Raw genomic sequence first — 23,439 nt, 5'->3', positions numbered from 1 at the left:
TGGCAGTACCTGTTCCCCCTGAGGCTGATCCCTCTGAAATCCCACATGGTAACAGTGATTGCTGCGCCCGCGGGAGCTGTGTGCACCACACAGGGTGGATGGTTTGGCCATGTTTCCTGTACTTCATCTTACTTGCAGGTGTGCACGTCAGTCATGGTCTCACACCTCCTGCAGCGCACGTAGCAGCACCAGACAAACTTGCACTCGCACCTTTCCACGTGCCTCACAACGTGGGTGTTGTACCCGCGCCCACAGCACAGCAGGTTACAGCCGTCAGGTCCCTGCGAGGTGCGGTTACATTCTCTTCCCTGAGTTCCAGGGATCCCCAGTTTTTGGTCTTCAACACAGTAATTGGGTGATTTGTTCACATAAAGCAGGTCCTCTTTCCCAATTGGTATTTTTCTCTGGCTTTTCTCTTTTCTGCGTAGCTTTTTTTTCAGTCTATCTGATATTTGTATGCTGTTTTCATACTTATCCTTTAAAAACCGGCCAACCTTTTCAAAGGAGGACATGGTTTTCCAACAAGTTTTCACAGCACAGGATCCAGAAACACCATGACAACGGCAATCCACAGACATCAGCTTTGCTACAGCCTGAAAGTAAAGGGAGAACAACATTTGGATGCGGTCTTTCATTCATTAGTAATGCTGCCTGATATTGGTAACACAGAGGTCTCAAAGTATTTAATATTACAGCTGCCATTGCCATTTCCATAACAGGGAAGTCAGAGCACATGTTAGGAACCAGGTTTCCAATCCTGGACCCACTACGAGAGGCATGATCTTCAGACGTGCTCTTCATTTGCAGTTTGCAATGGCCATAATGTAGCAACATTGATTCACAACAATGAAAGCTGTGATTTCTGGATGGCTTTTCATTCTGGAGGATCCTAAATACCTGAAGTGACATGTCCTGTGTTGCTCCTCCCACTGCTGGAATGCAGAAGGCTCTTGTGGGTGAAAGGGTCTAGCAGGGAATAGCAGAAGGGGAAAGCAGGGATAGGGCAGGTCACGGCACCCCTCCTATGCTGGAAAACACTTACTGGGCAAGTAAGTGCCCAGTTACGTTGCCTTTTAAGGGTACCTTACAGCTACCAAGAAGATCACTAAACATTCACAACCCAGTTTGTAACTAAGGCCACAGGAATGGCTGAGGTCACACAACAGTGGCTGGGCAACCACTGTGGCTCAGCACCCGAAGCAGCACATCCTGGAGGCACCTCAGAACAAACTCTGTTGGAGGAGCAGGAGGATGGCCACGTCTCTGAGCTTCACAGAAAGTCTGTCAAAAGACCCGCCATGGCTTAGCAGAGGTGTCTTCAACTCAGGTATTCTGTAGTAAATCTTGTGTGCTTCTCACTTATAGTCTTAAGCCCTCTTCTTTTAATTTAGGCATACTAGTTCTAGTATGGGTTCCTAGTGTTTCCAGTTTCATAATGGCTCTATTTAACACAGTTAGATAGTTGCATTCATATTACTTTTATAATTGTCAATGTTTTAGCAAGGTTTCCACAGTTATTACCAACACTAAAATACTTTTAGATGAGTTACTTTTCCATGCCCATGCAGAAGCAAGGGCTGGGCTGAACAGTAACTGTCTGACCAACAATGGGAATCTGAAGCCTGTGTTAAGCTTTTGTAACACAACAATTTTTGGCTCAGTTTATAGGAGATCAAGCCTCAAACAACTGAAATCCATAAACAAGCAGTAACTTTCTTTATCTGAGACTGATTCAAACACTCAGCAATCAGTACAATACTTACTTCTCTAACATGTAATAGTCATAGTATAAAATCATACAATTAGTCTTGTGACAGCTCTTACATTAGAGTTTGAAAAAGACACTGAAAAATCACACATGTACAGATGTAGCACAAGGACAAGATATCGTAATTTTTGGTTTGTTTTACATTTCCATTACTGTACCTTCTGGAGCCATCCTGTAGACTCATATGGGCCATTGGTTAATAGCGTGGAAAGCCCAAAATCTTCCATTTTACTGACCTTTCCCGCCATATTTAATTTCCACAATCAAAGCAATTGGGAAATGAAACAGTGAGTGTGGATTTTAATAATAAGTTTGTCTTGAAACTTCTCATGCATCAAGGCCAATGCATATTCAAATTAATCCTCTTTGGAGGAACAACTGTTTATCAAAAGATGGGGAAAACAAAAACCCCCAGCACCCCAATGACACAATATTTGTTAAATTTCATCCTAAACTTTTGCTTATCCCACAGCCTTCACAAGTATTAACTGCTGTCAATTTCTGTCTTTCTCAAACTGAATTAAAAAAACAGAAGACAGATCTATCACCCTCCTCTGGTTGCCCCTGAGAAAGTAGTGTCATTTATGCCAGTTCCTAAGATTTGATTCTGCAGTGAGATCTGAGACTGGAAATCCTACCGAGCCCCACTGGCCCTCTGCAGGACCAGAAATAAACTCTAGTCCCAGACTCCGTATTGGTAGCTCAGGCAGCACAAATGCCGTCCTCAAAAGTTCCAAAACCAGTCAAGGCACAGGGTAAATCAAATGAGCTATTTCTAACCTATGTGCTAAACTGGGACTTTCCATCGTGGTGACTGTGGTCACCGAAGTTTGGGATGAGTCCAGCATGGTTACTCCATTGATTTCAGTGGGCATTGAGGCCTCCTGGCACATTCTGCCCCAAAAGTATTGACACAAGCCTGAGCTGGCATTTGCATAAATCTCTACAAATATTAAATACATGACCAAAATGTTTGTTTGGAGTCACATCTCTGGTGAATAAACAGGACCTATTTGTTGGTGGAGGTTACTAAGGAAGCCAAACACGCAAGACATTCACAAAAAACATTAGCAATAAAGAACAGGCATATGCCCTGACCTAGGACAACCATTAGCCTTTGCAAACTACACCTGGCAAAGAGATGCACCTGCACAGGAGATACTTCCACATGCTGTGGGCTGCTTTTGCAGTTGGAGATTTTTCTGCACTACTGGAAGAAATAAGAACATTGCAACAAGCAAGCTCTCACCCCAGAGCACACAGACTCTTTCAATGGCAAATCAACTGCTAGTTAATACTGGTAGATACTTACCATCTCTTCTACACAGACTAGTTTCTCTTTAATAGACAGACTTGACCTTGTGCTCATATCTCAAGAATCTGTCAATAAGGAAATCACTGCATAGTCAGAATATTAATCATTAAGATGTAACAGTGACTGAGGCAGATGAGATTTTAAAATCCAAGGACAGAAAGTCTGTCAGAAGACAGATGACCTAATGAAAATGTGAAGCAAAAGAGAAACACAATATCAAAAGATAAATTTTACACACAACTTAGAGAGAATTTGACAGTATTTTTCCAGTTTTGAATGATTGGCTATTTTCATCAAGTAACTAGAATTTCAAATTAGTTTTAAATCATATCGTGCGTATGTAATCCCTGTTTTCACTGCAGTACAATAAGGTACTTACTAAGGGCAGAAGGATCCAGAAACTGTCAGAGGAAGCTCTGGACATGTCTGCTAAGGTGCTAAGGGTGAATTACTTCCATGTGGGCAAGTAGCCCAGCAGATGATACTCAGTGTCTTTCTCTGAGGATGAATTAAACAAAAATAGAGGGAGACAGAGTTTTGAAACAGGAGCAGAAACTGATGTTGAAGTCTTAGACTGATATCAAAATATAAAAATGCAGCATACATTAGCAGTGTACGGATGATCAGATGAATGCAAGAACTACAAATGTGATTCAGTGTGTTGCTTCCCAGCTGCTAGGTTGGACAAATTTTCAGCCTGGACTCCAAATATACTTTGGGTTGCCAGCACAGGGAAGTGAGATTTTGCTTTGTCTGACCATAGAACATGCTGTTGCATCTCAGTCTGCCATGTGAACTTCAATGAAAAAACTCCCATAACTGAACATCTGGCAAAATATAGGGACTAGGCATCTTCTCCTGATGTTGCAAGGAAACCTAAGATGGTGCCTGTAGAGTCAATGTGGTCTTCTGGTGGGACACAGCTGCAGCACACACCTGTGTCTCAGCAGTGCACAGGGACTGGGGTGCACAGTTACTGGGACCACGACTTCCAGGCTGACTCCACAACCAGTGTTCTGTTTCACACTTTCGATGCATAGGGTGAATCTGTTCAGTTACTCATGAAATAGTGAGAGGATTCTCCCTGTAAAACAAAATTTCATGGAGAACTTCAGAGGAGCACTGTTGCAGAAACCTAGTGGATAGATGTGTCGTTCTGAGCAAGCTGGGACAGGCTTTCTTAGGTGGGTTATAGAACTGACTGATAGCTTGTGAGAAATGATCAGTGTGGAACTGATCTGGGTCCACAAACGCTGTGGTCATCCACAAGTCCATCTGAGCCATTCCTCTTGGCCCTATTGCCACTCAGTCTTGGTGGTACAAGCACAACAAGAGTGCAGGGTTAAGTGATGAACAGGGATGAACACTGCTCTTTTTTAAAAATAAACCTGAGAGAAAGATCATTTTTAAACTGTCTTCCTTTCACTGATCCAATGCAAGTAACAGAAAGAGCAGCACAGGGTGGGGATCTCTGGCTACAACAGACAGATGGGCAGAAAGCAGAGACTGATTTGCAGCAAAGAAGAGTGTCAATGGAATCACGGTTTGCATACCCTCTAATGGCAGTTAATGCTTAATATCTCCAAGTTAAGCTTTCTGTTTGCAGGCACTGTTCTCAGCTGTGAGATAAGGACTGCCAATACTTGTTTTGTAATAGGAACCGATGCGTGTAATCAAACGTCCCAATTTCAGCCACTGGTAGAACTAATGTGATTATTCATGAAGACAAGCATGTCTTACCAGAGGTGCAGCACCTAAGAACAGTTCCAAACTGTTGGTGAGTCTCTTACCAATCCACAAATGTCAGTAAAAACAAACTTTCCAATGAACCAGGCTTTTTCAATGTGAGAACACAAGTCCCACATCAAATAAATTTCCACAAGTGGGAAAGTGAGCAATTTTTCCAGCAGTAAAATAATACTAGTACAAGGATAGTGAAACCATAGTGCCTGACTCCCCACATCCTTTTGTATGAGGAGCAGAAGAGCCCAAATCACATATGCACATCTAAGTACTGAAAATTGCTGTGCTAAGATGATGAATGTTTATCTTGTAGCAGAATAAGGATGCAATCTGAATCTTCTGAGAGTCAGATAGGTGGACAACTCAAAAGACACACAGTTTTAAAATTTTTATATGTTGATATGATACATATGAGATGTGGAAGTGTAAAATAACATTTTGTACTGAAACAGGAGACAAACAAGAGAATTCTGCACATACCAGTTCTGTTACTAACTCCAAACAAACACAGAAGCATTGTCCCTGGAAGACTGCTCTTGCAAGACACCAAATGATACATGATAGTATTTATTATAAAAGGTCATAAGATATCAAAACATCCTTCTTGTAAGCCCCAAAACATGAAGGTCAACATTTTTCGCATCTCCTAGTTAAAATTTGAAAATACAAAAAAGGAAGAGTTATGCTAAAATTTCAGATAATATTGTTTCTAGAAATCCCAAGTACCAACAATAAACATTCTTTTCCATTCTGGACAGTGATCAAAATATTTGCTTTATCCTACATTTTGCCATTAAATTACAAAATATTTATGCATGGAAGCTGACTATATATTTCTGCCTTAACTATCTCGCTCTACAAACATGATAAACAACCCTTTGGTCTTTCTTTAAGGAAATAATAATTTAATCTTCTGTTCCTCTTATTAACATTTCCTACTACAAGATACCAGTCACCTTTCCTTGGAGAGGATTTAGCTGACTGGCATCTAATTAAACTCACAGTAACTGTTCTCAGCATTTACTTAGGTTTAAAGCTTGCTTCATCTACTTCAGTTATGAAAAGGGTCTATGTCATAGTACCACAGAATCAAGGAATGGTTTGGGTTGGGAGAGATCTGAAAGATTTTCTGCTTTTCCAGCTACGTAGCTTAAATGAAATAACACATATTACCTGTAAAAATTCAAATTAAAGTAATTTTCAATTATTCCACCATCATTCTTACGATGACTTACTATGGCTATTCCTTGTCTATGCAGATAGGAAAGTTGATTACAGTTAAACCCACTGATGCTGCTTCTAGCTACAGGAAATTTTGGAGTTACAATGGAGTCCATCAATATGTGCAGTCAAAACCAGAGGTTTTCCCTTTCTTTTTTTCCCTTTAGTTAAAGCTGTGTCACTGAGTAGAACAGATTAAAAGTATTATGGGCCCAGAGAGAGCCATTAAAGTTAAAATCTCCAAGGTAAAGCAAAGAAAGTTATTTTAAAGGAAAAATCAGAATCCAAATCTCTGCCATTCCAGATGTAAGCTCCAAGCACTAGATTACAGGTTCACATCTCCCTGTATAGGCTATTTCTGCCCCCATTTTAAATCCTCTGCAGGACAGGAAAGAGAATCCAATGCCACACAGCAAAACACACACTTTTCATCAGCAACCCTGGGTTGGAAGTCCTTTGGGCTGAAGAAAAACCATGCAAAGTCAGTCTCCTTTCACTTTGATGCATGTCCTAACCAATGAGCTACTTTGGAGGTGTCATTTCTATCCCATGTTTTTAAAGAAAATATTAACTCTTGATTTCCCCTCTTACAATGTTAAACTTGCACTCTCAGGTGTGGACTGCAGACTGAGGATAAGTAATGAGGCCTTGTGTCCAGCTGGCCTTCTCCTTTAGTGTTAGAGAGAATTAAAAATGCAGGTCATGATAGTAACAGAATAATCAGTGACAAAAATCATATTGTATTATGCTAATAACAGTACTATTTCAAGTTTGCAACTGAATATCAAATATCTAATTAAGATAAATATATTATTTAAGCACTGTAGATCTATTACTTTGTGGATTTTATTTTAACCTACAGAGATTAGTTGGTTAAAACCAGCTCTGATTCAGAGTTTGCACATGCTTTCTTTGGTGATGTTACTGCTGTTCTTGCCACTGGCCCCATGAACACCTGCAGCCAAGGACCCGCCTCCTTTGGCTGATGCCATTTTGCCAATGAAGGTGATCAAGCAGCTGCTGCCATATCTGAATACACCTACCTGCCTCCCGGCCTCGTTGTTGTGCAGGTTCATCGCCACCAGCCCGCTCCCGCTCTTGCCTGTGATGTTCCTGAAAGGCACGTCCAGGAACTTCCTGCTGAAGGCCATTCCGTAGTGGATATCGTCCGAGCAGCCGCCCCAGTGCCAGCCCTCGCTGGCCGAGCCGCCGTGCCGCAGGGTCACGTCGCAGGAGCACTCGGTCATGTTGCCCGCACTGCACGAGCGCGTCACCGAGTGCACGAGCCCCGCCGCCGTCACCGCCGAGATGAACGCGGTCTCCTTCGTGCCTACACAGCAAGGCGTGGGAATGTTACTCCCTAACTCCCTCCGACTACCTTCCTGGGTGGGCCATAGACAGGGACTTTACAAGCCAGGCGATTATTAAAAGGAAACAGTTACAAGTTTAAAGCCATCACAGCTTAGTCTGTAGCGTTAACTTGTTCAAAGCAGTGAATGTTCACATCCCAAAATGACTTCAGGGCCTCCTCATATGACCATGCTATTAATGGTGCTGTTTCTAGCTACTTATACCATGCAATTTTTGGTAACTTCTTTCTAAATCTGATTAGGAACTTTATTTGCCACAGAAATTTTCAAGTCAATTAAGTTTTAGTAACAAATAAAAAAAATCAAATCCCAAACTAACCACATTCCAAACCCCTTACTCTCCACTCTGCTTTTCACTATTCATATTGATTTGAAGAAGAAAAGGTTAGTTTAAATCTCAGAGAAGTTGTCACGATCCCAGGTTACTTTGGTATAGGGCCAAAACTTACCTCATGCTAAATTTAGCAAACATTGATGTTGTTATAATTCACAAAGGTTGCAGAGAGCCCCAAAAACCTTAAGCCAGACAGAAATCAGGCTAGCACAAAGATTGAGGCCATGTGCTTTTCCTAGAATAAGCTGGCCATGGGAAAGACAGCAGCATGAAAGGCCTTTACTTGCTAGACTGTATCTCAGAAGAATCATGGAGGGACCTGCCTGAGCTTCTTACACCTGTCCCATTCTCTGAAACTTCTGGCATAATGTGGCACAGAGCTTTAAACTGTGTTAAGCAAGGCACACTCTAAGAAAATTGAAAGTCAGTGAGTGGTTAATAAATGTAGCTGAATTTTTGCTGAAATGGGCCAATTTTCACTGTTGTAAAAACCATTTCCAGTCTCTCAAGTTCCTGCTCATGAACAGGAAAGTTCCTGTATGTTTCTTAGTCTGTGGTGCTGGTACCATCATAAAAGGCTTCCATAGCACACACTAGTGAAGCTTTGTAGGTCAGCAGTGCCACTCATTTATGGCTCTTCAGGAACAGTCCTTCCTGTTGAACAGAAGGACTAACATATGATACATATAGCTCCATACAGTGGGGAAAACGTCTCTCGTTTCCTTTTTTTCCCTTTCCTTTTTGGAATATCCATCACTTTTTATTCCTTACTTTATCTTTTCACGATTAATGCTTGAGGGTTTTACACTGTTTTAGTACAAAGTGAAGATTGTGTGAACACCAAGTGAAGTACAACGATACTTAAAGTCACATCCATCACACAATCAGTGACCAGGGAGCTAAAATAAAGTTGCAGAATCCTTGCAACTTGCAGGAAACCTTTTGGTGTGACATTTGATACAAAAAACCCATCCTTGTTTCAGTGGAAATTCCAGCAATCCCATAATTTTTCTATGCAAAAAAAGAGCAGCTTTGGTTTTGCTGTGCTGATCAATACCACATAAGTTGGCACATATGATACATTTTAAGGCGTTTTACATTGTCTGCCTTGAGCAGACTTTTTTACCTGCAAGTGACCTTTTCGAAATACTATGTTGTAAGCCCACTCATTTAGTAACTATGACACAAGGGGATAAACCCAACCTAAGTAAGTCTAAGAGCAACATTTCAACATAGTTAAGTGGATCTACCTACGGGCAGTATCATCCCCGGCCGAACGATGCAAAAATCACAAGAAGGAACAACAACGTTGCAAGCACAAGGGCAGGTTTCGATTGCTGGGTGCGTTCCGTGTGCCTGCGGTACCTCCCAGGACGGCTGCGGTGCCCGCCCGTCCCGGCTGGGCCCGGCTCTGCCGACGGGACGCATGGACGGTGCCCGTGGCCGCCCCGCGGGGCTCCGTGGCCACGCACACCCAGAGCAGCTGGGCAGCCCCGGTCCCCCGCCCCGCCGTGCCGGCAGCGGCCCCGCCGGGGCGGTCACTCACCGCTGCTGAGCTGCTGCCCGAAGGCGGTGGGGGCGGCGGTCCCGCGGCGGGCGGCGGGCGGCGAGCGGCAGTCCCAGCGCTCGTGTCGGAACTGGCTGCGGCACTCCTGGAGGCCCAGGCGCGCTCCCTCCCGGATCGCGGGCACCAGCTCCGGCTTCTGCTCGCACAGGTCCTGCTGCCGGCGGCTCAGCGGAGGGCTGGCGCAGCCCGGCTTCTCGGGCCCGCCGGCCGCGGCCATGCCCAGCCAACTGCAGAGGCAGCCCCCCGTCAGCGCCGGGCCCCGACGGACACGAGGGGACGGGCTCCGCGCAGCCCTCCCACCCCGACCCCGCGCCCGGCTACTCACATCCAGGTGCTGCCGGCGGCGGGGCAGAGGGCGAGCAGCAGCAGTGTCCGCAGCAGGCACGGTCCGAGGGGAGCCCCGCGCCCCATGGCAGCCGCATCAAGCCCCGCCGCGCAGCCGGCCCTGCCCGCGGCCCGGCCCCGGCAGCAGGGACCGAGGGGACTGCACCCAGGGGCACCCCGCTACTCGGGTTTCCCCCCCTCGAGGGACAGGGGGCAGCTGACGCGGCGAGCCCGGGCCGTCGGACGGCCCTCCTGGGGAGGCTGGGCTGGCAGGGAGGGCGGCAGGAGGGGACACATCGGGAGCGCTCGGTTCCCTTCAAGGTGAGAAAGTTGGGATTGATGCTTTCCCCGGCTCCTTCCCCGGCCGTGCCTCCCAGCCCGTGCATTGGCCGCCCGGGGGCCGGGGCGGGCCGGGGCGGGCTGGGCGGGGGCGCGGCGGGGGCTCCGCTGCACAAAGCACCCCTCCGCACCGCTCCGCACGGCTCCGCACGGCTCCGCACGGCTCCGCACCCCTCCGCACCGCTCCGCACCGCTGCGCCCGGCCGCGCCCCTGCTGTGCTGCCTCTCGGGCTGTGAGGCGCCGAGAGCGGCTGCGAGGGGTGTAGCGGGGTCCGGGTGCGGCAGAGCGGAACTGCGGGCAGAGGAACCCGTAGGTCTGCAGTGATTTAATCCGCACAAATGAGAGAAATGATGGTAATAGATCATAACATTCCCCACACTTTAAATTCAAATTTTATAATGCTTTAGCAGTATTAATTGAGTCAGCATCAGTATTCATTAGGACAGCGTTTGTTCATTCCTGTTAACTTCAGTGAGACAGTTTTATCAACTGCTACCTCGATTGTTAGTCCTTAGTTACACATTGAAAGCCAATGAGTCAGCTAGCACCTGATGGAGAGCTGGTGTTGGCACTCTGGACTTTCAAGTCCTCTTTGATCACAATATATCGCTGCTTCCTTCTGTGTAAGCAAAACTCCTGCACTAAAAATAATCTGGATAAAAAGGCAGATCTGTAAAACTTTGATTTGACGAAGTTGTAAATTAGTGAAATAGCTCTTGTTGACTGACAATAGCTCCAAGTGAAGAGCACAATAAATCATCTCAATGACAAATGATCATTTTTAAGAGTACAACGTTGGGAAGTCATCACGTAGATGTGCTGTTCTACCTGCCTTTCTTCCCCATGAATGTGCTGAGATATTTTAAGAGCACAGTCTGTGGTATATTTAGATCTATAAAATTATGTTTCCTTCCTACTTCATGCTCATGTATCTGCTCTCAAAGGGTCTCCAAAGCATCACCAACTCTGGTCAGATTGCAAATGACCCCACTAGTTATTTAAACCTTTCAATATAAATTGTTTTCTCTGTTCTGAATTTTAGTTTAGAGAACATCTGCTTGTGGTTGCAGAGGAACTTAAGACCAGAGTGAGGGAAATGGACAAAGGACATTGGAACACAGGGTACCAGCCATGAAACAGGCCTGAACCAGCCAAAATGTGTGGGCTGTGTCAGAGAATTATCTAATTATTCCAGGACACATGGTTCGTTTTATCCTCATTGCTGTTTCCTGCCTCCATCTTCTAAAGTTAATTCAAAGCCTTGGTCTAGCAGACGTGGATTCCTTATGTGCTCCTTTATCTGCTCTATGCATTTATCATCCACTCTGGAACCGTTTTTTCCTGCAGGTTCTTTAAACTTCTTCTCTGTGTTTGTTTGTTTGTTTTGATTTTGTCGTTGCAGGGTTTTTTTATTTTTAACTTTTTAAAGTTAATGTGGATCTTTTGGTTCTAAATTCTTATATGTGATTTTTTCTATAGTAGATACAGAATCTTATATGCTAATAGCAATGTAAGATTTATACTAGAAAAATATTGATTTCAAAAATTCCAATCCTATTTGTAGCATTTCATGCATAGGGCCACAAATAAATAAATTACGCCTCTGTTGGGTTCCCATGGGGATCTGATTTTGTGTACATTTTTTGGTACAATCATCTTTATCTAGTTAGGGAAACCCTTTGATTGCATACACTGTAAAGTGTAGCACTTGCAATTTGCAGGGCTGATGCTAAACAAAAAATAATATTAATTTTAAGGGACTTTTTGAGATCATTCAGTTCAATCTCTAGCAGTGACTGGAAGCAAACTACATTTTTCCATGACCATCTGATTTAAAGAAGTTTGGGTTATATGTGTTTGAATCCTAATCTCCCATCTGCCTTTCTTCCCATCTGTTTCCCTTACAACCACTCCCCTGTTGCTGTCACAGCCAGATTTCCCACTGGATCCCCATCCTCTCCCCTTCTCCTGCCTTTTAGCTTCCTGCCTTCTATTTACACCATCCCTGTGCTTTGTTCCCTCTAGCAATACTATCTTCCCCAGGCAAAGGCAGCACATACAGTACTACTTCTGTTAGTCTAGAGCTCTGTGTCTGTGTAGGTCATTTGGCTACTGAGAATGGAAGGGCAGGCACTTCGTACATTGCGTACTTTACAAACCAGCAAAGGGGAGCAGTTTAGAAATGCCTTGCTGATCTACCAAAATTTATTGTAATTTGGCAAATGTTTCTGAAGTCTGCAATTCTAATTCACTGATGCTTCAGAGCCTTCTGTGCTGGAAGACCATTCACTCCACCACAGACAGAAACATGAGTGGGATTCAGTGACAGTGAAGAGGAATCCAAGCCAAGGTCAAGTGCCGAGCTTCAATGAACAAAATTTACTATAAATCAGGGAAGATAAATTTGACTTACTGCTTATCTTGCTTTCTTTGGCCATGGTGGGGCTATCTGTGGCCCTTCATACTAAAATGCCCACATTTTTTTATTTTAAAAAGAAGATAATCAAATGTTGACAAAAAAAAAGAAAGAAAGGAAATGTGTCTAAGCAGATTTGTATTTCCTGGCTACACATTTATTAATTTAATATTTAATGAACATTAATGTGATCCTGACAGAGTCAATTGCATATACATATATATACATATAAAAAAGATGTATGATTCACTGTTACATAAAGAAGTATTCTTGCACAGAATCTGTGTGAATAAGTTTCACTTCACAGATAATGTGCTTCAGAGATAGGCCAATTTTCTCTTTAAAAAGATGGTGGCTCGTACTTTCACTCTAATCAAGGTTTGTCATCTTATTAGATATAAGTACATACAAAGTCAACTTCTCCTAAAGAAATCACCACTTTTGAAAGCTTTGTTCAAAATATTTTCCTTCTCCTGGAACTTCTTATGCCCATCAGAGACATGAGTATGACAGAACAAACTGCACTATCCTACCAGTCCATACAATGGGGTCATTATCCCCTTATCATATAAAAATGAGCAGAAGAAAACCTATATCATGTTATCTCTTCAGCTGTGACATTTGTCACGTGTGGTGACCAAGCTCAAAATCTGTACTTCTAACACAGAAAGCGTGCTTTAAAACCCCCTCAGCTCTTGGCTGCATGATGTGCCATCACTCTGGGAGCTGCAGATGTGACGAGTCTTTGCACTGAAGGAACTGGAACCTTGTTATCAAAATAGTGGTACCCAAGCAGAGCCATTGCACCACAGGGGTTGTGAGACTACTGTACCCTCAGTGAGAAGGGACATGAGAGATGTGCAGTGACTCCCTGGACTTCAGGGCGGGGGTCCTCATGCTCTTGGTGCAGTGCTGCCTCACAGTGCAGCATTTCTCTGTCGGGGCATGTCTGTAGACAAGTCTCAGGAGTTCAATAAGGTCAGGCTGGAGGTAGAAGGGAAGTTAGGAGAGGAAAACAGGGATGGTCCTTCTCCCCTACATAGCCCTCCAAGACCCCTCTGCCTCTTGTCCAGAGGTTTAACGTTATTGCTGTTATCAGTGTATTATTCATTTTGATATTTATACCTGGAAGTACACACTGCTGCTGACTCAGACCTAGCATGCTGAGTTTACAAATGACTGGGACAGCAGTTGAAATGCATCCAGTAGCAGCATGATGTCAGATGGAGACTTCACAAACAGACCTCACAAACATGTGATGATTCCAAAGATACCCCTGCAGATTGTTTATAGTAACTGCACAACACAGGATACAGAACCACATTTTGTATGTGCATGGATATATAAAAAAAAGGGAGTAGTACCCAGAAGGTGAGGAAAGAGCATTCTGTCTTTGCCAAAGGATCCAGAGGAAAACTAAGCTTTCTGGAGCCCATAACTCCAGATAGTTGCTGAAACAATTGCTGAGCAGGTCTTCTGGCAATCTACATCTACTGGTGATGTGCTGCCAGAAAGCTGGGGCTTAGAAAGAGAGGACTCAGTCTGACTTCAGTCTGCTGTTTCCTGTGGTCACAAATCTGGAGGTAGTGTCCTAAGCTTACCAAAATTTACACAAGTGCTTGAGAATTGCTCACTTTTGGGGGGAACCTGGAAGCAGGTATGGGTTTCTTCTGAAGTGCTGCTGGCAAATTCTGTTCTCTGACATGGACTAAGTGTAGGTATTTACTAGAGTTACTCCAGAGAAATACTTTCAGTATGCCAATATTAAGTAAAATTCTTTAAGGGAATGCTGTAAAGACTTCAAAGCCTAGTGTGAAAGACGTGGGAATAAAGTTCACTTATTAATTCTGATTTCACCCAGACCTTACTTACCATTAAAAGCTAAAATTAGTAGTAAAATTGTATTTGATAACAGTGCACCTTTATGCCATCAATGAATTTCCCTGGTTGTTTTGAGGATGGTGAGAAACACTCTTGGAGACAGGATATAATGAAAAAAAGGAATTTTTCACTGACTTAAAATTTGCTTAATGTTTTCTTCATACTGAAAGCAAAATCATCTAAAAATTTTATTTTTTGTTTTTTAGATAAAGTGTATGAGATTAGAGTTGGTGCTGCTGGCTGGTGTTACAGAACTTCTAGGAGGTAATTGTGGAGTTTGGTGAAAAGACTAGTTCAAGTGCATGGAAGAATCCAAATTACTTCAGTGCAGAGGGGACATCTGGAGATATTCCTTATTTAGTTTAAATCACACTCCCCTGAGGATGTAACACCACTGCTTTGTTGATGTATGTGTAAGCTTTATACAGAAGTTCGTGGGATAAGCAGGATAAGATGCTGTGTGTGTGCTCATGCGTGTCCCTGGTGTGCACAGAAGCAGCATGCTTGCTCCCACGGAGGTAGCGGAATTGTAGGTATAGTACAGGTAGAGGAAGGAGGGGGAACTGCTCCCCTAGGAGCAGTGCTGTCTACAACACAATTTGTATTCCTGCCCCAACTGATAATTTGCATTAACACTTTCCACAGGACTCTTTCATAGACGATGTTATTACATCTCCTAATAGACGTGATTCACATGCACAGAACTGTTGCCATCCTGTGATGAGACAACTGACATTCAGAGACCTGTTTAATTTTCTGGTGTCAGATGGGGCATCATCATCAAAACTGTGATCAGGTCCTTGGTTTCTCATTGCTAATTCAATTTCTAATGAACTGCTTGTCATTTGAGTGACGATAATGATAGAAACAGAAGAATCTATTCTGTAACTGTCGTAATACAAAGCTGTATTTGTTATCTTCTCATTAATCGAGGTATGGATATGTGCCTAATTTGCAAAGCATTTGGTCCAGTGATCAGACTAGCACCACACATATGGATTTACCTCCAAGGCCAGTTTAAACAGAGGAAGTTTAGGAAGAAATGTGAAAGAATGATATTGTGTCAACAACCACAGAAGTCGTCCCTTTCTACCCATGGTGTGGTGGTAATGGGAAAAAATAAATTGCCTACTTTTTCAAGTTAAGACCCATTTAAGTTATAGGACAACATTTAAAACATTCCAAATTCAAATAATTCATTAAATGCTTCCCCCGCCCCCAATTTCAATGATCTCTCCCATTTCAGTGCATCAACTTAATCTTTTGTGTCTCATCTTTTTTTCTTTATATCCCCAATAATCCTTGCTTCACGTCTTGCCCCATTTCCACTTAGCACTTTTTGATTGATAAAAAGGAAAAATACTAAAAAATTAAAAACTTATATGGCTACATTGTGGATAATCCAAGGCCCATGTAAAATTATATCTCTTCACTGGTAATGAGCACAACAGATTTTAAAAATCAAGGTGCAAGAAACTCCCTAGTAAGAAGGCAATCTGCCCCGTCATAAATGTTCATTTTAATGTCAAATGACTACAGGATGCCTTGCACTAGCAGGTTTTATAAGACAGTCAAAAATTTTGATTGGGTTAGATGATAAACATCAAATCCTTCTTTGAATCTTACTATATCTTGCTAAGTCAGTGTTACATGTTACCTGTTTCCTGACCCACTTCCTTATTTCCTCTCCTCAGTGATTGCTTTCTTCTCTCTTTCTAACAATATTTTTTTGACTGGGCCTGGCACTGGAGTATCTGAACCCACTTAAACTTTTTAGCACCGTTGTCAAAGCAAGTCTTTCAGCTTTGGAAACCCTACCCTTATTATATTCCTGCAGCTGTGATATTTCTCCACTGTTGCATAAGGCAGCGTGGCTTAAAATGTGGTTTAAAATGTGTGTAGCCGTGGGCAAGATGCCAAAATCTACAGGGTTTAGGCTGTCCCCAGCTAATTGAACTCTGCTAAACTGGCAAGTTATCAGAGTAACTGGGGTTTGACATCTCAGCAACCTCGTAATAACATTGATGTAAATCATGCAAAAGTTAAGGCCATGGGCATAAAAGGGAATAGTTTTGAGTTATTTGGGGATTTTTTTTTTGTATTTTTATGCCTTTCCCACTGGTAGTTTCCTATTGTGCTTATAATTACTTGTTTGAAAACTTCCTTTTACTCCTGTATTCTGAGATGTTTGAGCAGCTCAACAACCACAAAAACCTCCAGTGACCACCAGTGAAAGTGAGGTCAGTGTGGAGCTTGAGCATCTACAATTTCCCCTACTCCTGTGAGGAGAGATCAGTATTCCTTAGTATGGCACAGGCAGTATAATCATACCTTGGGATTCATCCTGCAGAGTGGGGCAAGGCAGCCTACACCCCAACCCTTTTCAGGAGATAGTACAGCCAGGTAGTCTTTGCTGGAAGAGGCAGGTGGGAGGTACATGGCCCAGTATTTCCCTGGAGAATCCAGGTGATGCCAGGACTCCATAAACACCTCTGATGGAAGCATCTCAGTGCCTTAAAAGTGCAGTGGTTAATCCTGACTCTGAGAGAGGAGCTGGGCCATTTATCACTCCCTCTGCCTTTCCTCACTGTCCTGCAGAGACAGGGCTGCTGTCCAGATGCCTGGAATCTCTTGCTTGTTGCAGTTCCTAGGGTATGTGAAAGATTCCCCAGACAAAGTGTAAAGGAGCTCACAAACACAGCTGTAAAATAAAGTGCCACGGTGCCATAAATATCTGTTTTTAATAGTGCACACAGTATTAAGTTTCTGTCCTGAATGAACCAATTATTTACAGCCTCAAAACCAAGTTAATGACATCTTCTGTCTAGAAATAAGCATATTTCTATAGTTTCAATACACTCATAGCAAATGTTTTCAACCTTTGTTATTGCTCAGAAAATTTAATTATGTTGTGATTCAAAATTTTTGTCCCTTTTAGGTAGTGAAGGACAACAGGCAGGACCATCAAGTCCTTCAATTTCTCATTTTTTAAAATATAATTGTTTTATTTTGTAATTATCCTCAGCAATGGCATTAGAATGTGCTCAGGATCATCACTCTGCCCCAGCTGTGCTTGGTACTTTTGCATGTGAGAGTCCGACAGGTGCTTCGTTGCTGTCACTGATTTTGTTTTTCAGTATCTGTGGCTATTTCTATAGAAGTGATTAGGAAATATTTTTGGATAATGAACTTGGAGCGTAAGCTATATGTTACTCCTCAAAATTGTTTTCCAGTGCCAGACATCCCATTATCTGTGTTTTAATGGAACATACATCCTCTTCAGCTGCACTCTGGGAGGTGTTATCTGCAAGGATCCAAGAGAGTCCACTTGGTCATGGACAAACATCATGATGATATACAGCAGGCCTGGTCCACACCAAAAAAAAGGGATAATAAGCCTGTTTTCCAGAAATGGCTATCTTTAGATCTTTACATCATCTTGTGTTTTCCAAGGCTTGTTACACTTCAGTATCTGTTGGAACAAAGGGGAAGAAAGCCATAGGGGCTTTCTATTTTTATTATCGCACAGATGACTTGGTTAGCATGCAAATCCAGTATCTCTGTGCACTTCCTGTTTATCTCGTCCTCAGGCTATACAGGGTATCACAGCATGCTGGCCAATAATGTAGGGGATTCAACAGGAAAGATTTTTAGACTGACTTGGTGATACTTGACTTGTACTTTGAAGTACAACTTAATGGGCACATGTGATTAAAAGCTTTCATGATTGTAGATGGAGCTTGAGTGTGTGATTCAGGTGCAAAAATACATGAAAAAGAACCCAATATAAATTGTTTTGTTGCAGCTGTCACAAATTTTATATTATCACAGTTATGAAGAACTTGATGTACTATTTTTATTTTTACATTTGAGATTGAAGATGATACTGTTAGCAGTGTCAACACTAATGTCTCCTTGTGGTAAATGCAGAAATTGAGAGTTAAAAATATACTGAGAAGGCAAAACAAAAATATAAGCTGAACTTAAGGACAGAGAGTAAATAGTGATCACTTATCTTTACCAATTAAAATTACTTGTACTGTTATGAACAAGTACTGTGGTGGCAAAAACTAATGCAGCATAGCTCAAAGGGAAGCCTAAATACAAAATGTTAAGTGAATCATATGTATTAAAAATGGAAAGAAACATATTCTCATATCTGATGATAAAAATCTTCAGAGCTTGCAAACATTCCAAATGATCTCTATTTTGCATCTGTTGCTACTTTCAAGGAATAAATGGCACTATCTGTACAATATAAATAAAGCAGAAAAATAAATGTCTGCTGAATCAAGCTGTATCAGACTGTATTTACATCATACAAACTTAACAGTAAGTGTCTACTGGATCAGTTCCCTGCTGTAATTTTGGAGGACAAGGATTCATTGTATTACTTGTGGCTATAGAAGGGCTGTATATTAACTTTGAATTTACCTGCCTTACAAAAATAAGCAAATGAGCTTAAAAACATATATATATGTATATAATCGGATGTAAAACTACTCCCTAGCTGCAGAATCTGTCACTTTCAGAAAGTGGCCAGGAACTATAGAAACAACTTTTTTATAGAGGTAAGCTTTAAGACCCTTAAAGCTGTATGGTGAGGTGATGTGTTACAAGGGGGACTGCTTTACAGTATGACTCTTGAGACCACTTATGCATGTGTGAGTGTGAGAGTTGGTGCAATTTACTGACCAAATCCCAAATCTGCCATGTTACGGGAATACAGCTCCACCTATTTAAATCAGGGGTCTCCACCTCAACAAAACAAAACTTTCCTTCCTTTATTACACTGTCCCTGTATTAGAACCAGCTAAAAAGGAGGACATGGCTGTGTAAATACACCATTTAATTTTGCTTATACAAGCACAGGGGGTGGAAGATAAATAGGTGGGACACATTTCTATGAAAATAGGAATTTGATGAAATTAATTCGTTGGAGAATGAAATGAGGGAGATGAAGGAAGAGATGGATCTTGTAAGAGAAAATGAAAAACTGAAATGCATTCCCACCTTATTTTAATTTTTGACTTCTTGTAACTTTTACTTCTAACAGGTTTTAGTTATGCAGTGGGCCTGTATAAACATAGGCACGTTGTCTTGCTCACAAAGCCTTCACCACTTGCCCAAAATAAAGCTGAGAACTGGACACTAGTCAGCAGGCTAAGATGATGTGTGGAGATTGGAAAAATGAAGTCAGTCATTTGTTCATAGACAGGGGAGGTGGAAGGGGAGATGAAGAAGTAAGGAAAAATGATGGAAGTGGAAAAGAAAGGCTGGAAGATTTTAGTAAGGAATATTCAAAGAAAGGCAGGAAAAGGAAAAGACTGGGATTGTTTTTGTAAGAGGATGACAATCACTTGTTTGCAGGACTTGTCAAGATGTGCCAGGAGAACCCAAGAATTCCTTGCATGCAGTCATGTTCATAAAGCATGTGCGCCTATGTAAAGCACGAGAAAATCTGGAGAACTTTGGGCTTCAGAGGCTTGTCATTTTCTGGCCATCTGGAGGACCTTTTTGGGGATCTTTTCAAACAAAAATGTAACCAGTTGGAGAAAGGAGTCTAGACATGAACAGGTCCACATATGGTACCTATGTGCAAGACACAGCATTATCTGCATCCTTGGCTAGATGGCTGTAAATTATCCATGGATCCAGGAAGCAGATGCATTGATTGTAGTTGGATATGTGACTGTAACAGGGCATTTTCTTAGGTACTTTTATAGCAGTTGTCTCTAAATCTGTCAAAAATAACCTGGAAGGATACTGAGAATTTCTGCTGGGTATCTGTATTTTCTTCAAAAGTAGTAAGATATCATGCATGAACCAGCCAGGATTGGATTTTAGATTCCTATTTCAGCTTGCACTGCCATCAATATTGTTGTGTGGTGAGAAAAAACCCACAAATATCCCATCTGAAACAACAACAAAATGTCCAGGTCCTTCAATGTTACTTGGTGAAAGATTTGAAGACACAAATCCCTATTTGAAATCCACTAGTGTTGTGTCATAGCATTTTTACCAGAGCCCTTGTAAATCAGGCCTTGATTTTTCTTTCATTTTATAGTGCAGTGTGCTGCCACTTGGACATTAGCCATACTTTTCACTTCAGCAACTTGACTGTGGCTGAATTACTGTCAAACCCTTAAATGTTCCATAGGACTTTTCTCCTCAGATCTTCTATGCTCTGTGTAGAAAGCCTTTGCTCAGCAGAGGCAACAGCGACCTTGAACCAGGCAACAAATAATCAGTGTGGTGTTTTCACTTACAAATATCCCAGAAAATGTGTGGTCAGGATGATGGAGAGGGACAGGATGATCCCAGTTTCCCCAAGCCCCAAAAGGGGCACAGACCTCGTTATGGCTGACAGAGCAAGGCTAGATATTACATTCCCAGGTGGAATAAACTGAAGCAAATCTACCTCAGGTAGCATCTCTTTGAACAAGAGAAGTCTTGCTAGATGTACAAGTGCTGCCCTTGTCTGGCATATGGCAGTCACTTTGCTTGCCAAAAATTGGACTGTGCTACTGCACTGAATATCTTCCAGTATCTGCAGGACCATATTCTGTAGGTGGAGATGGTGGTGCTGTTATTTGGGGATTGAGAGCTTACAGGCAGCTCTGAACCACAGTCAGACCTCTCCACAATCAAATTATTGTATAGAGTTTGTCTAGTCAAAACTAGAAATGACTGTGAACCTGAGGGCTGATATTCAGTCCTTCACACCCTAGGAAATAACTCAAGTGCCCAGGCTGGAGGAGCATGGAAGATGGGATACCAGATACAAAATGTGGTAATTGCAGCATTGTCTAGACAGACGCTCTGCTCCAGACTGGCTCCTGTGGAGTGACAGATCACTCATTTCAATTACTTGCATCTCTACTGAGTTTTAATTAACAGAAGTGTGAGGAGCAGGTGTTAACTTGTTTTATAGATTCATTATAGTCCCTTGGGCTCCCTAGACACAGTTAGATATAGTTACCAAACATTTAGAAATTCCTGCTTCTTACCCTTTTCATCTCATTTACGTAGTTGTATTTGTAGCAGGTATTTATTCACATTAGGGATATTACTTTGAAGCCAGGCATTTAAACTGCAGGAGCTGAGGACAAGTTCACCAACAGCACTTCAGTGGGGAAGGATGTGGTTTGTCTGCATCTAACTTGTGGAGGTGTTGCCAGCTCCCTCCTGGCTCCAGCTCTCCATTTGCTTTTCCCCTCTATGTCTTCAAGGATGTTACCACTCACCCCCTGTCATAACTGCTATCTCACAGCTACCCCACTCAAACCATCTGAAATTGCACAAGTTAGTTTACATGCTACAATTCACAGAGGTCTCTTCTATACTGTTTTGTTTTGAACTAAGTGAGGTAGAGAGCAATTACACGAACAGCTATAAGCCACACACAGAGCGGTAGCGTTGGGGGTGTATTTGTGTATGAGGTGCAGAGAGATGCTCAGGGCACTAAATCCTGCATAGAGCCAAAATTGGGAATGTAGCCAAGGTTAGACTAATTTTTTGATGCCTATTAGACATTTTTCCTGCATAGAGGTCAGCAGTTCCTACGTTACTTGGGTTTGCCATGCACTTCTTGTACAGAAGTAAGTGCTAGAAGCTGGGGCCCTCAAACACCAGCCAGGTACCTATCTCTGATATGACCTCTAAACTTGAAAAAGAATCTCTATTGTTTTCTACTGTTTTTTGTTGCCTCTCAGCTTGGCTTTTCTCACAGAAACAGAGGCATTCACCTAGCTCTCTTGTAAGGCAACAGGCGGAGATTTGTTCTTCATTTACCCAGATGAAGCGTCTTAAACCTGTATATCCTATACTACCATGAAATGTTCTGCTCACCTGCAGGACGGGCTTCCCTCTGACCCAGTGCACTGTTAAATGCACAAGCAGCTCCAGGAACAGATGCGGAGAATGGTTCACATTATCCATGCTGGAAAGCATGTCCTGGTGATGGTAACGGTGGCCTTGTGATCAAGATCCTGCAGTAGAGGAGCAGGAGGGGGATGTAAAAACCTCTCTTACCTGCATGATGAATCCCACAGCCACATGTCTGTTGAACACTGACATCCTTCTCTCAAAATTTTATGTACCAATCAGAAAAATCTGAGTTGCTTTTGATTCCCTTTACAGAAAGCAATATTGTAGAAATAATAGACACCTCTAGAGAAAAATTCAGATTTTGGTCTTTCTGTGATGATTACAAAGAACCCTAGTATGACCACAATCATAATTACAATGCCTCTGTTAAATATGTAGAGTTAAGGAGGAAACCAGGTTTTGGTGCCTGAAAACAGTCTCTAGAAGCTGTTGACCTTGATTTTCAGGCTGGCCTTGATCTAACAGGCAAGCTTTGAGTATGTCTGCAGGCTCTGCTGTATGCATTTCACAGCTGAAGGTGTGTTATTTTGATAACTCCATCAGAGCTACAGTGCTGAACTGTTCCAGGGACTGAGGAGACGTGCATTAAGAGGTTACTAGACCCTGATTCCTTGTTATTACACAGAAATGATTCAATGTAGAATTTAGGGAACAGTAATGGGTGGAGCAGTAAGACCTGTTACGATTTAACCTTTTACCATCAACAGCAAATCCCCTTGTATGTATGTGTTTTATAAGAACTGGGCAGGATGCAGTGTCAAAGGATGTTGAAACAGGATTTTACAGTAGCTAATAGATACCATTTGCTGTAAAGAGAGCTCCGCAAAGGCCCTGAGCTGAAAAAAACCACACCTATCAGTCCACACAAATCATGTTTAAATTGTAATCACCTCAGTGAAAACTTTAGTAGAACACAACTGTGATTGTTTATTTCAAAGGAAGCCATTTGTGGGCTAGATCATGCTGGGTGCTGCATTGTCTAATGGTTTGCAAGGTCAGGTTTTCACGGCTTAAAGTGTTTTCCGTCCTGTTAAGATAAATAGGGGTTGGCAGGTTTCTCTGAATACATTGAAGGCATTAGAGCTATCATACCTAAAACTTCCTGTAAATGTAAAGAAACTTTGGAGCTGGCATATGGAAGTAAAGGAAAAATACCATTCAGAAGTAATAAAACTCTGTTAGATGATCTGTTAGATGATTTGACAGCTGTCTGGGGAGGCTACACAATCATTATCAGGCAGAGTAGAAATACTACTTCAAACTTCTTAGT

The 23,439-nt window shown here is 42.4% G+C and overlaps 1 protein-coding gene across 1 annotated transcript; it reads right to left on the bottom strand.

Moving 5' to 3' along the window:
- Positions 1-128: 128 nt before the first annotated feature.
- On the bottom strand, positions 129-9,729 carry WNT16 (Wnt family member 16; the record flags this gene model as incomplete). Its single annotated transcript, XM_082279890.1, has 4 exons — positions 129-593; positions 7,091-7,377; positions 9,298-9,545; positions 9,644-9,729. The coding sequence occupies 4 exons, from the start codon at positions 9,727-9,729 to the stop codon at positions 129-131; spliced, it is 1,086 nt and encodes a 361-aa protein (XP_082136016.1).
- Positions 9,730-23,439: the final 13,710 nt, after the last annotated feature.

This window comes from Coloeus monedula (assembly GCF_965178545.1).
Source record: "Coloeus monedula genome assembly, chromosome: 4".
Lineage (NCBI taxonomy): Eukaryota > Metazoa > Chordata > Aves > Passeriformes > Corvidae > Coloeus > Coloeus monedula.
This window is presented reverse-complemented; position numbering and strand designations above follow the sequence as displayed.